Raw genomic sequence first — 15,152 nt, forward strand, 5'->3', positions numbered from 1 at the left:
ACGGGAATGCCAGCTATATATTGTTAAAGATATGCCTTTTTCCACTTACATCTTTCCACAAGAGTACCTGCATAACTGGCATAAATCCCTCACTCATATCTCAGAGAATGCCTACTTGCCTTTAAAATAGGGTGCCACTTTCTACATGAGCTGTTTCAAATTATTAGAACTCTTCCCTCTAAAAATTACTTTGTATTAATTACCACAGATATTTACTGATAGAAATACTACAGATATTTGCAGCAATATGGACAGAAACTATCTGTGTTGCCTTTGCTCCCCTTATAATTTTATATATCATAGCAAATATTATTAGCATATATCATAGCATATATTAAAGCAAATATTACTAGCAAATATCATAATACATATTAAATCAAATTTATCAAACATTTTCAAATTTGGGAAAATATCAAATGTCTTAATGCAGAAAGTTCACAGAGTAAAGTGACTTCCTGCTTCCTGCACCATTAGTTCCAAGAACTAGTTTTTTGAGAGCATCAGTAATATACAAAGAGCCAGTGGTATCAAGTAAATATCAGAGTTTACTGTGAGGCAGAAAAATGAATAAGGTATACTTGAAATAAAGTTTATTTATTCTATTTAAGGAATGCTGCACTGAGAGAGAGAGAGCAGAAAGAACATGTTCAAACAAATATGCATTAAGTACGGTTCTTTACTTCTTAAATTGTAAGGCAACTATCTACTTTAGTTACTTAAAGGCAGCAAATCAGATTTGCAAGTGCAACTTCTTGAAGTTTCTATCTGGCAAATTAAAATGATAGCAAATGCCACAGCATATGTGACAAAATGTTCAATTACTAGAAGGTTTTACAAAGAATGAAAGTAATAATGCAGAGGAAAGCACTAGCAATTTAAAGGTGACTAACCTAATCCTTTGAGTTTAATAAGACCAATCAATATGTGAGATATAAAGGGGGTTAAGTTTCCACAGAACATTCAAAATTCAATTCCTCAGAAACTGTGAGCAGACAATAAGAAATACTGAAAAGCTAAGTTTCTAGAGAATGGTCTAAGCCTCAAGGTAATGTAAGATATCTGACGAATGAACTTTCAGACTTTCAGGAGAAGAGATTCACTTGCTTGGCTTCAAACTTTTGACAAAGACATCTAGATTAGGGAACTGACTGGAAAAAGGCTTTTTTAAAATGCTTAATAAGCCTCGTGAATGTAAGCTGACACACCTTGCACAGAATTAGAACCTCAATAACAGAACATGGGATGTATGTAACAAGAAGGGGGATATGTTTAGCAGTAGCATGTAAGAAATGATGTAACCAATCCATTCTTTGGGGGAATAGGGGGAAGAAGAAGAACTGCAATGAACTAACAGTTTGTCTGCTTCTGTACCTACTGCTCTCTTTTCTCATCAGAGATGGTACTTTTGGATGGAAAAGTCCAATTCCTCTGGACTTTCAATAAAATTTCTATTATCTGACTTCTGGAGTCGGCTTGTTTCTAACAAATATAATATTTCAGCCATCTAAAAAAGGAAAAGTCAAACCAGAAGCTACCTCAGTTTAAAAATCTGATGACCAGACTTGAACTTAATTAATGTTTATCCATTTTGCTCTATATGTATATAAACTCTTATATGTTGTCATTCTTAAAAATTAAGTTTCATATATTACATATATTATAAATTATAGTTCTATATATATATATATTTATGTGTATGTAATTACAGAGCTTTAGATTCTTCTGATATCATAATATTTTATAATTCACAGACAGGACAATATGGGACATATACTGATGTAAAAAGCGTTTGTGTCAACGCTAGCTGGGATCACTGGGGATATTGCTTGGCCATTTCACAAATCTACTTCAAGTATTTACTAAACATCTACTACTAAATATCTAACATTCTGCTAAGCACTGAAGATACAAAGACAAAAATTAAATGCTCCTTGAGCTCAAGGAGCCAACATCTAGCATACTAACAAGAAGCAGGTACAGATATGAATAAATTAAAAAACAAAACAAAACAAAAACAAAAAACAAGGTAAATGGGGTGGGGAGATGCCTATATAGGAGATGGCACTTGATATGAGTTTGGAAAGAGATTATGGATTCTAAGATTTAAAGATGAGAGTGGAATTGCATTCCAGGAATGAAGAATAATCAGTGCTGACACACAGTGATAGAAGATAGAATGTACTATATGGGAAGCTGAAAACAGTTCAGTGGATTGAAGAAAGCACAAAGGTGAGTAATATATAATAGGCCTACAGAGAGAGACTAAAGCAGGATTGTAAAAGGTTTTAAATGCCAAAGAAGTTTGTGTTTGGATCCTGGAAATGATGGGATCAGACTATCACTGGCAACTGTATGGATGAATTGAAGAGAGAAGCGATCTGAGGCAATGTCATTGCAATAGTCTATGGAAAAAGGTTGTGAAGGCATGGACTAGAATGTTATGGAAATGGAAAGAAAAGAACAGATAGGAGATGCGGAGGTACAATCAAAAAGATTATGGGAAAATAGGTAAAATAAGTCAAAAGTTGTGAATCTGAAAGACTAAAATGACAGTGGATACTTTAGAAAGTAAGGAAGAAGAGTGGGTTTTGGAGAAAAGATAACAAATTCTGTTTTGAACAATTAGAGTTGGAGATGTTCTGTTGGAAATGTCCAACATGTAGTTGGTAATATGGGCTGATCATCAGAAGGCTGGCCATAGCACACTCAAAAAGACCATTTTCTATGTCATGAGGAGGTGTTTTGGGAATTACATTAATAGAGAAGGTACCCACAAGAAAAAAAAAATCACAGATCTTTTAAAGCACATAAGTATACACACAAAACCACACCTACTGTAACACCACTTGTTGAATATTTCCAGAATCCATGATTACATCGCCATGGGAATACTCTTTCTTCAAGTACAAGTGCTGAGCCCCCACTTAATATTATAAGTGGTAGATTTTCAAAGACACAGGATCCCTTCTACAGTATAGATAAGCATAAACATCCCTGATAATTCAATGTACTCACTGATAGCAGCTCAAAATATTTCAAGAGGAGAACAGAGGAAAAACAAAGCTTTTCCTAGTTCTAATTTTAATGCTGTGCCACAAGTGGAGGACAATCAGCTGGCAAACTATGGCAAAAAGCAGAATCAATGCAATAGTCTATGGAAATGCAAACATGAGGTAGATGCAAGGTATTTTTGCTATACTTACTGTATCCCATATCTGAAGCTTTATCTGTTTTCCATCAATAGTTATCATTCGAGCACCAAATTCTACACCTGAATAGAATTAAAAAAAAAAAAAAGATTTCATTCACAAACTAGTAGGAAAGTATATGACATTACAAAAATTTTAAATATATTTATATATTCACGCAATGTTATGCTATCTGCTAGACAGATTATGTAATCAATGAATATTAGGCAGAAGTGCTGACAAATATAAAGTCAGTTAGTCAAATATTTATTAAACACTTACTATGATCTAGGTCCTATACTAAGAGCTGGGAATATAAAGAGTGGTAAAAGACAGTAAAGACAGTCCCCTTCTTTTAAGAATTTCATAATGGGAAGACAATATACAAAAAAAAAAAAAAAAGAAAAGAAAAGAAAAGAAAAGAAAAGAAAACCCTGCAACACTACATACAGGATAAATTGGAAATCATCAACATAAAAGAAGGAACAAGAATTAAAGAGGATCAGGAAAGGATCTTTCCTCAAGTCCTGAGACTTGAGAGAAACAAGGAGGTGGAAATAACAGTATTCCAGATGTGGAATAGTCAGTGCTCAGAACCTAGAGAGCTGAAATATATTTTTGTGTTTGGGAGCAATTGGGGTGGGAGAAATGGTGGTATAAGACTAAAAGACCAATTAGATGTAGGAAGGGAGTGAAGAACAGATTTCAAAGAAATCAGAACACTGAAGAGATTATTTTATATTTGATCCTGGAGGTGACAAGGATCCCCTAGAATTGAATAAGTAGGAGTGACATAGTTGTACCTATACATTAGGAAGATCACCACTGTCAGCTGATGGAAGATGGTCTGGGGGAGGAGAAAAACAATCTATGTAGACAAGCCAGAAGGCTTGTGGAATAGTTAAAAATCTGAAGAAATGAAAACCATTGTAGTGGCAGTGTCTAGGAAGAGACATAATAAAAGAGATGAGAGAGAAAGAAATGACAGGACTTAAAAATGATTGTATATTGGGGCAGAAAAAAAGAGAAAAGTCTAGCATTACTCAGACTATGAGACTGAGTGACTGAGACAATGGGCAGCAAGACGTCATGGTGGATAGAGCACAAACACCTGGAGTCAGGAGAATCTAAGTCTGAGGCCACACTGTTACTAGTTGTGTGACCTTAGACAAGTCAGTTAACTCAAGTTTCCTGATCTGTAAAATAACCTAGAAAAGGAAATGAGAAATCACTTTAACAGTACCTTTAACAAGAAAACCTCAAAGCAGGTCATCAAGAGTTGGATACAATTGAAACAACTGAAACAGGGTACCCTGAAGAGTAATAAAAAAAGTTAGAAAAGGAGGATTGAGCAAGTACTGGAGATATAAAAGCAAAGGACAGTCCCTCCCTTTGAAGGGCTCAAAATCAAATGGAGGAAACAACATGCAAACAACAATGTGCACCAAAGTCATGGATAGGATAAATAGAAAATAATCAATAGAGAAAAGATTGGGAAAGGCTTTCAGTAGAAGGTGGAATTTTATCCTGGAGGCCAGGGAAGCCAGGATATAAAGATGAGGAAGGAGAGCATTCTAGGAAAAGGGGACAGTGAAAAAGCATCCAGAAATCTTGGACAAGGAATAACTAGGTCAGTGTTACTGAACTGAGAAGTATGGTAGAAGTGGTATAAGGTCCAAAAAGACAAGGGGAAGAGAAAGCTAAGTTATAAGGAGGTATTTTATAAGCTTTATGGAACTGATACTTACAATCAATAGATGTAATCTGGTTGAAGACTCAGCAGGGGAGACTAAGGAATGATTAGATTAGAAGGAAACTCAATTCTGGTGTCATGAAAACCTAGAGACAAATGATTATCAAGAATAGCAAAGCCTGAAGAAAAGAAGGCTGAGGACTGAGAAAAAGCCATTAAGTTTGGCAATCAACTATTGGTATTCTGGGAGAGAATAATTTCAAGGGACTGGTAAAATGAAACACTGGAATTGTAGGATTAAAAAGTCAAAAGCAAGTGCATGCATTTTTGTAGAATGCCTTCTTAAGGAGTTTTGCCACAAAAAACAGATGGGGATGATAGATGGATCAAGTGAGTTTTTTAAGGATGGATTTTTCTAGGTTCTAGCAAAAGCCAACAGACAGGGAAAGAATGAAAATAAGTAATAATGAGAATGAGCGAGAGAGAGAGAGAGAGAGAGAGAGAGAGAATAGGTTGGGATCACTGACTCATGTACAGAGATTTGTCCTGGCAAGGAGAAACTCTTAATGTGAGACAGGGATGAAAGAAGAGATAGTGAGAATGATTGTGATCGATGTGAGAAATAGGGAAGAAGGAGCTCTTGGGGAATGGCCTCATTTTCCCCCCCAGGAAGATGGTCTTAGCTGAATCAGAAAAGAGAGAGACATGGGAAATGGAAGGGACAGAAAAATTTAGAACAACTGTGGTGAATGGGACAGTAAGCTATTTAATAAGCTGTAAAAAACTGCCTTGCAACCGTGAAGGCTCGATTGATTTTATGTTACATAAGTTTGTAGTGGACCTAGATCGCGTGGTTTCTTAACTATTATATAGTTCTTTCCCTCCCCTTCCCCCCTTAAAACAGCAGGTAGAGGATGTTGGGAGTGAACATGCATGGCAAGTTTAGCAATTGAAAGAAGGGACTTGAGAGGAAAGAACAGTTGAATTCACCAAGGGGTCAAGATGGGAAGAAAAAAACATGGCTAATATAGAGATTATGGCCTTAGAAAGAACTGAAAGATTGAAAAATGATCATAAATTGTGACCAGATAAGAGAAATTCACATATATGATTTGTTGATGATGGCAAGATCAAGGGTATATGATTATCTTTGTAACTGAAGTGAAATAGAGGAATAGGTCATATAAAATAATTAAATTGAGAAACTGTGAGATTAGACTGTGAAATGTATATGTATGCTGAATTCCTCTATTATGAGGAAAGGCACTGAGTAGAAAGACTGTTAAGTACTGAACTCATTGAGCCAACCTCAAAAGAGAAGACTGGGTGACAGTGTAAGAGGGAGAACTTGGAAACAACAGTGAGAAAGAAGCAAGGACTATTTCTATTCCCTCACCATGACCTGAAAGTTAGAAAGCCAGGGAGAAACTCAGGAGGGGAGTCAGGTCTCAGTGGAATCCTGAAGATGGAATAGGTGGGAAAAGGAGAGTTAAGATGAAAATGTTTGTTGCCCATGGAGTACTCCACAAAACACAATGGAAGCAGTGTGTAACTCTATAGTGGGACATTATGGGGGTTGGCTTAAAGGAAAGGGAGTCTAAATGATGACCACCAGGAGTTCTGAATCATTGTAATGAGGAAAATCTAACCAGGGGAAGTTTGTTAATCATTGAGGAAGACTTTAGGCAAGAAACAGAAATTAAGAAATAATTTAAGAGACATATTAGCTAAACTTAATGCAGTCTATGCATAGCTGCAGTAGTAGTGGCAGTGTTGGTATGAAAGTAAAATGCTGATTCTAGTAGTAATAAGTTAGCATTTATACAGTGCTTTTAAGGTTAATAAATGCTTTTTTATTTTTTTTAAAGAAGCTCTCTATGTTAAAATACTGTTATCCTCACAACTCTGGGAGGTAAATGTTATTCCAATCCTATTTAAAGAAACTGAGACACCCACTCTACCTCTCATTGCCTATAAAAATTCGCAGCACATAGAGCTTTTAAAAATTATCAAATAAAGTCATTTCTTTAAAAGTATGCTAATTTTTTTTTAAAACAATAAATTCCCCTGGTAAAGGTCTCGTTTTGGAAAGATTTATACGAACTGATGCTGAGTGAAGCAAGAAGAACAAGGAAAATATTGTACACAGCAACAGTAACTATGATAGACTTGGTTCTTCTCAGCAGTTCAGTGATCCAAGGCAATCCCAACAAAATTTGATGGAAAACACCATCTGCATCCAGAGACAGAATTATGGAGACTGAACAAATCAACACATGCTTTTGCTTTTTCTTCCATTTTTTCCCCTCCCTCTTGTGATTTTCCTCTTTTGTTCCATGTTTTCTCCCAACATGATTCACAAAGAAATATGTTTTAAAAAAAAGAAAAGAATGTACATGCACAACAAAAAAATTTTTACATGTAACTGGAGAAGATTTAAAAAATAAGGGACTCATTTGTTAAATATATAGGAAACTGAGTCAAATATAATGATCCAAGAGAATTTTAAAGGATTTGTGATGAAAAAACCTTACGGGGGTGGGTGGGAGTGGGAGGGGGAACGACTGACAGAATCTGAATGCAGATTGAAGCACATTTTTTCCCACTTTTTTTTGGGATGGGATTACTTGGGTTTGTGTTATCTTTCACAAATAACTAATATGAAGGAAATCAAAATTTTTAGTGATGTAAAAAAATTCCTTTTACCTGTAGTTGGGGAATATATCATTACAAAAAGAAAGTATATATAACAAAATATATAAATTAATTAATAAATAGAAATCTCAGTAATTTGTTGGGATGAAAATCTTCCTTTTGAAAACTGAAATATATCAGTGGGTTGTCAAACTATGAACTTCAAATTAATTTCATTTAAAATTTTAATATACTACCTTCTTACCCCTATCTACTCCTACAAACACCTCAAAGAATTCTTACCAACAAAGCCAGCAGAAACAAGTAGATCTACAGTTTGACATTGTTATATGGTAAGGGATTGTAAAGTCATAATAGGATGTTAGTAAAATCAAGGTGAACAAACAGTACTCAATTCAATGAGGAATTAGGGGGAAAAAATCATACTTGTAACAGAAATGACAAAGCCTTACATAAATGATATTTGGTTATTCTAGGAATAACCATTACCTTCATTTTAAAAAAGCTTCTAATGTCAAGAATGCGGAGATGTTATTAATCCAGGAAGCTGCCAACAAACAATCATCTGGAATTTTCTTGGGATAAGGACAAATTAACGTAGGTTAACATGCAAAAAAGCATTTTGTTCAGACACTTAATATACTTCCTGTGTGACCCTGGGCAAGTCCCCTTAATTGCCTCAAAGCGGGGAAAAAAGGGCATTTTGCAGAATAAGATGTTTTGTGGTTTGATACTAGCCTTATTACAAGGATCTAAGTAACAGTTTTCCATTATTATCAACCAACATCTGGACATTTTTCTCCATAACAATACTGGAGGTCAACAAAATTCTACACTGTTCTGGGAAAAAATTAAATTTAAATTATTTGCTCCTTACTTGTGATGACAGAAAAATATAGTACCTGTTGTCATAATGAAGAATAGTACCACTTGATGTATTGGGAAACAATTATTTTTTTAACTTTACTTATCAAAATTTTAATTCAGTATCCAAAATTATAGAAGCAATTAATGAATGATAACTTTAAAGAAATGATTATGAGGTGACTCCTGTCAAAAGGGAGTATCATTTTACTTTAATACACGATGTGTTGCACAGAATTCACATTAGAGGAAGGTTAAGAGGACACACTAGGCCTTAGGGAGCCAGATGCTATCCACAAAGACAACTGCTTATAGTTGGTTAGGGAAGGGAAAGGTGCCAGAATGCCATCTCTCCATTGCTCATACTGGGAAATGGCTCCCAACACTAATCTCAACTGTGATTTTTGGTGGAAGAAAGAAAAGGTCATTTTTCCCCAGACTATAAGGCCTGTACATATATTTAACTAATCCTTAATTAGTTTAATTGTTCAATACCAAAATGTTTTTAATGCTAGAATGAGTAACATAAGAGAAAGTTTATACCAGATTGCAAGACAGAAATACAACTACCATTAGTCATATGAAAACAGAATTAAAGTTAGACTTGGTGACAAATTTTCACAAAAATCTTTTAATATTTGAAAAAAATGAAATACAGTATATAACTGTGAATTTGCTAAAAATTCATTTATACCTGTAACCCTAATTTTTGATTCTCCTCTTTTCCTTTATCCAATCAATTGCCAAATCCTGTTTGTGTTAAATCACTCTATCCATTCTCTCCTGCCCAATTCAGTGGGCATCTGGACTTCTATAATAATGCAATTATCTTACTAAGGGTTTGGATTAAATAAAGCGACAGTCTTTAGGGTACCTTTTCTAGCTCCCTCCTTATCCTGAGGTAAACAATGAAGTCCTTTAAAAAGACTACTCAGAGGCAATACCACTCCCCCCCCCCCAAAAAAAAAATCAAAAAAAAAAAAAAACCCTCTGGAAAAATCTACACAAACTGCCATTTAGTAAACTATGAGAAGCAAGAGAACACTATATGCAGTAACAGTAACACCATGCAAGGAACAACTTTGATTGTTGTAGCTCTTCTTTGATCCAAGACAATTACAAAAGATTTATGATGGAAAATGCTGACCATCCAGAGTATGATGTAGATTGAAACATATTATTTCCACTCCTCCCCGCCATGTTTTTTCCCCTTTTATTCACGTTCCACATAGAAATGTTTACATTATTGCAAAAATATAGCCTATATCAAAATTGCTTGCCATCTTAAGGAGAAAAATTTGGAACTCAAATAAATATCTAAAAATTATCTTTACATGTATTTGGGAAAAATAGAAGACTATATATACACAAGACTTCTGCTGATTCCCACTGCTGCTTCAGTCTACCTGTTAGCAGGGTTATGACTATGGCTTCCAGAGCACCTGCATCTGCTGCTTCCTAACTTACCTGCTGCTAGATTTTGAGGTAGGTAAAAAATGTTTAAATGCTAAGGGTGATGTCTTTTGATTCACACATAATTTGGATTTACGTGAGACAGAGTTGTGTAAAGTCATCAGCCTCAGCTTCATTTTCTCTTCCAGAATCATTATTCCTTACCGATGGTGACATCAGGAAGGTGTACCTAAGACTTGCAAATGAATTGGATATAATTTGAAGAAGAGCTATGCAAAGTAACCAGCTCCACTCTGTCCTTTGGAGCCATCTGGTTCCAGGGCAAATATAGCTAAGGAAAACTGGAGATGGTCCTCTCCACAGTCATTGAATTCCAACAGCAAGACCAAAGTCATGGCTGACAATGGCCCAGGATGACCTTGCTGTCTTGAATGGCTAAGTATATTTGCAGCATTTGCTTCCATTGCCTACAAATCCACTGAAACAAATTATTCACATCTGTCTATTTTGCTGGGGAAACAGATGCTTTGGAGAACCCAAAAAATAGAGATATTGTGGATACTGTTCCTTTATCCATTTCATACTACCTCTTGTCCCCTAACTCACTGACAGGTCTTAGACATGTTGGCTACCTTCAACCTTGGGCTGAAATAGTTTACTAGAGTATAGGTCCTGTGCATACTAGAGCCATTTCTTGGAGTCACAAGTAAGATCTGGGTAAATCGGGTGAATACCAAAGATTGAGATCTGGGTAAATCAGGTGACTACCAAACATGGAAAGCACAGCTCTTACACCACAGTAAGTCTTCCCTGAATATCTCTACACCCTAACAATACTAAACTAACTCTAACCACTAACATTAGTTTTACTTAATGCAAAACTATGGGCATCACTCAAATTTCCTTCATAACTCTCTACTGCCTAAATCCAGACCCTCCCAGTTTCAGATGTTCTATCTTATAGTCCAGGTAATTCTCCAGCTTTATCCTAAGCTATATTTTGATGCTGTTGTTCAGTCATGCCCGACTCTTTATAATCCCATTTGGGATTTTCTTGGCAAAGATGATGGAATGGCTTTTTCCTCCTACAGACCATTTTTTAGATGAGGAATCAGTGAGGCAAATAGGATTAAATAAATTTCCCATGTTCACTCACCCTAAATACCCATGTTCATTCACATAGCCTAGTGTCTGAGGCTGAATTTCAACTTGGCATTCTATATATATGTAAGTATAGAATTGCTGGAATTCTACACATTGTCCACATAGCTGCTGGACATTACTAGGTTTCATATATTCTATTCTGAAGTCAAATTGGATGAAATTATCTTCTCATATTTGGCATCATTTTCTTGGTTTTGTGGCTTTGCACATGATATAATTTCTAAGAGAAATATACTTCTTGAATATACTGCCATTTGGCTTTTGATCATCACTAAAGTGAAACTTTGGAGAGTACACTCCAATGGATAGTCATTTTTTATAAAGAAGCTCACTATGTAATCTGATTAAAATTTTTTTAAAGACCAAAATCAAATAAGAAAAATGGAAGGCATTATGCTACAGCAGATAGAATGCTGGACTTGAAATCAGGAATATTTTAGACTGAAATCCATAAGAAATCAAGGCATTCTCCAAATGATAAATGGTCAAAGAAGAACTATCCAATCAGAAAGCAAAAAAAGACTATACTGTTCACCTCCAGGGAGGAAAAATTTAAAACAACCAAAAATGTTATTACCAAAATCCAGAGCTTCCAGAACAAAGCAAAAAAGTATTATAAGCAGCCACAAATAAAAGAAATAATTCAGGTTAGCAAGAAACCATTGGCAGGGCCATACAAGGTTATCACACAACTATATATAAGGAGATAAAAGCTTGAAATATGATATTCCAAAAGACTGAAGTTAAGGTTTACAACCAAGAACAACAACCTGGTAAACTGGATCCCAAGGGTGGAAACAGGCTCTTTCATAGAAGGTTTTCAGGAATTGGAGAAGAAAAGACTAAGATGAGGAGAAACTATGAAGTATAAAACCAGAAGTCAAATGAAAATTTGGAAGCTAAGTACATTTGAGCAACTGAAAGACACCAAAGGCTGATCTGCTTGCTGAGAAGCCTACTGTCTTAGTCACAGAGGGAATTAAGTAAGACAGGGAACTTGGGCTTTATTTTGTTCTCTTCAGGATTTTAGGACAAAAAAGGGTGAAAAAAGAGGCAATGATAACTATCAAAGTGATAGTATATGAAATAAATTCATACAAATAATCATCTTTTCCACATATTACCAATAAATGATAGAAATTCTATTCAAAATAGCCACACAAGGGCCTACTAAAACAAACCCAAACCTATCTTTAAAATTTAGACAATTAAATTTCTTATTCAGTCCTGATAGAAAAAAAAAAGTTCCTTTTTTCTTGGGGAAAAAAAAAAGGAAAAGTCCAAAGAAAGTGGGTTCATTTCTGGACTCATTTAATATTCTTTGCATTCCAAACTAAACTATTTGCTACTCCCTTTACATGACAATCCATTTCCTGCTTCTAAGCCTTTCTATAGAGTGGTTCCCCATATTTGGAATACAGTCACTCCTTACTTCCAATTCTTAGAATTTCTTGAACTTATGGGTTTTTATGAATTTGTGACTTTTTTCCAAAGCACTGATTTAGGTGCCACCTGTTAGTTTTAGTACCTTTAAAAAGTATTCTATTTCACAGCCACAGAATTTTAGAACTAAAAGAGATATCAGAATATACTTAATCCAATGTGCAAATGAACACAAATCACGTGCAGCTTTTAATCAAACTTTTGAGCACTCGTTCTGAAGATAGATCTATTCCATTTTTATATAGCTCTTCTGGAAAGATTTAAGCTAAACCAATGAAGAGTGCACTCATTTTGAAGATAGACCTATTCCACTTTTGTATAGTTCTTCTGGGAATATTTTTCAAGCTAAACCTGCATCTCTGCAACTTTTTTCTCTGCCCATCTTGATTTGTTCTAGATTCCAGAGTGAAAAAGTTAAATTCTTCAAGTCAACAATCATTTATTAAGCACATTTGTGCCAAACACTGTGCTAAATGTTGAGGAAACAAAAGGGAAAAATACTGGCCTTCAAAGAACTTACATTATAATGGGAGAGACGATATGCAAACAGGTTTATACAAAGAAAATACACACAGGAAAAATGGAGATCATCTCAAATCCCAGTAGCATTAAGGGAACCAAAAAATGCTACTTTTAGAAAGAATTTCAGTTAGAAATTGAAGAAATCAAAGGAAATCAGAAAGCTAGGGGAGAATTCCAATCACAGGGAATAATCAGTGAAAAATACATTAGTTTAGGATAGCAGTCTTATAAAGAGATCAACAAAGGATGCTATGTCATTGGATCATAAAGTACATGAAGAAGAAAAATGTTATTAAGACTGGAAAGGTAGAAGGGGATCAGGTTATGAAAGGCTTTGAAATCTAAATAGAAGATATTATATTTGATGCTGGCGGGGAATGGGAATCAATTTGGATTTGTTTGTATTAATTTTCAGTGTTTATATGTTTCAAAGACTAAAGTCTTTACTGAAAAGAATCCAGAGGTGAGCAGCCAGGAAGTTAGGGGCATCAAAATCAATCCTTTCATTTTACAAATGAAAACCAAAAAACTGACTTGTCAAAGATTTTTGAATAGCAAAACTAGGATTCAAATCTGGATCATAAGAATATTCAGCCTGAAAATAGCATGTACGTGAAGTACATAAGTTTTCTTCCAAGTATCTGAAGAGTTGCCATATGAAGTCATGTTGGGTTTATTTTGTTTGGTCCCAAAGGGAAGAAATAGAAGCAAAAATTAGAAGTTGCAGAAAGGAAGATTTTTGGCTTTCCCAAAGTACAGAAACAGAATGAATGACAGGATAGGGGTGAGGAATGGTAGGAAGACGTTTTCATACCATCTTTCATAAGTCAGGTAAAAAATATTTTTCCTTCAATAAATGTCTCATTTAGGGTAACAAATGTTCAATCTTTTAATTTAAGACAATCAACACTTTATACCTTCAATGGCAGTTTATGATTCAATTTTTTTTTATAAAAACCTATCCAATTTCACTCAATTTTAAAATGATTAATATAGATCCTTTACCAAAAAAACTCCTTAAAGATCATTAAAAATGCCTTCCCATCCCTTCAGTTTTATTTAAACTATGAATTATGAAACTTACCAATAGTAAGGTCATGCACTGGCTGAAACCTCTTGTCTGTAAATTGTAGTAATAAACATGATTTCCCAACACCTGAAAGATAAATATATATGTCTTAATTACTGTTGGTATACAGTATTAAAAAACAAAGTAAATAAAAGCAAAAGGAAGAAGACATGATCCACTAAATAATATGGGGGTTAATAAAGCATCATATTTATTTAAAAATTCTTTTTAAAATCCACATAGAATAAAGGACTATTTGCTAAAATATTCACAGCAGCATTCTTGTGATACTAACTAGAAAAAAAAAATAGTGTTCCATTGAGTGAGGAACAGTTTAACAAACTTTGGTACATAAAGCACCATGAGAAATAGTAAACAGAAATCAATATAAACATTAGCAAGCATTATGATGCATATTCTCTTAGGTATATATGACAAGAACAATATATATGACTACAATAAGATTAATTAAAACATTAAACGGGAGTGGAGTTCTGATTAAATGTAATGAGCAGTCAGTAAACTGACTGACTGATCAGTCAATTAGCATTTATTAAGTACTATGTACCAGGCACTGTGATCAATCTTCGAACAGTTCAAGATTCAGTGGGTTTTGTTTAAATGTTCTTTGTTAAAAGAACAAAGAACAAAGAGAAATTGTGTGGGTTGGGAGTGGAGAGGGGAGGAGATTAAGGGTAATTACTACAGCACAAAATACCAAAAAATCCTATAATATATATTTTTTTAAGTTGAGAGGAAAAAAAGCAAGATGAAGAAGGAGGAAAATCTGAGGGAATCATTACTCAGAATTCTTACATATGTCATGTACTAGCTATCCTACACAAATGGGGATGCTTCTGATGATGGTATGGTAATAGCGTCCACACCAAAGTTACACTGAATAGGCAAAAATGAAGCTAAAGGAAATCAAGGATATTAAGCTTTTATGTCACTCCCAAGCCCCCCCCCCCCCAAAAAAAAACCCAAAGCAAAAACCTGTGGGAGCAGTAAGTGCTGGTGATTTTTCTTTTAGATGCTAATTCCACTCCCTCACTTTTAAGTGATTCCAAAAGATTCTGAAGCACCCCACTGCCATATCTCTTATCCACAAACCCTCCAATTCCAAAAATGGTAGTCAGAA

The 15,152-nt window shown here is 34.8% G+C and overlaps 1 protein-coding gene across 1 annotated transcript in view; it reads right to left on the reverse strand.

The window, feature by feature from the left end:
- The window catches only part of RAB2A (RAB2A, member RAS oncogene family), a 93,575-nt gene that overhangs the window by 51,740 nt on the left and 26,683 nt on the right, over positions 1-15,152 (reverse strand). The window contains exons 2-3 of the mRNA XM_051970150.1: positions 14,027-14,098; positions 3,204-3,271 (exon numbers count right to left, since the gene is read on the reverse strand). Coding sequence (XP_051826110.1) covers positions 3,204-3,271; positions 14,027-14,098 — 140 coding nt within the window. The remainder of the gene's footprint in view (positions 1-3,203; positions 3,272-14,026; positions 14,099-15,152) is intronic.

The sequence above is a fragment of the Antechinus flavipes genome, chromosome 1 (genome assembly GCF_016432865.1).
Source record: "Antechinus flavipes isolate AdamAnt ecotype Samford, QLD, Australia chromosome 1, AdamAnt_v2, whole genome shotgun sequence".
Lineage (NCBI taxonomy): Eukaryota > Metazoa > Chordata > Mammalia > Dasyuromorphia > Dasyuridae > Antechinus > Antechinus flavipes.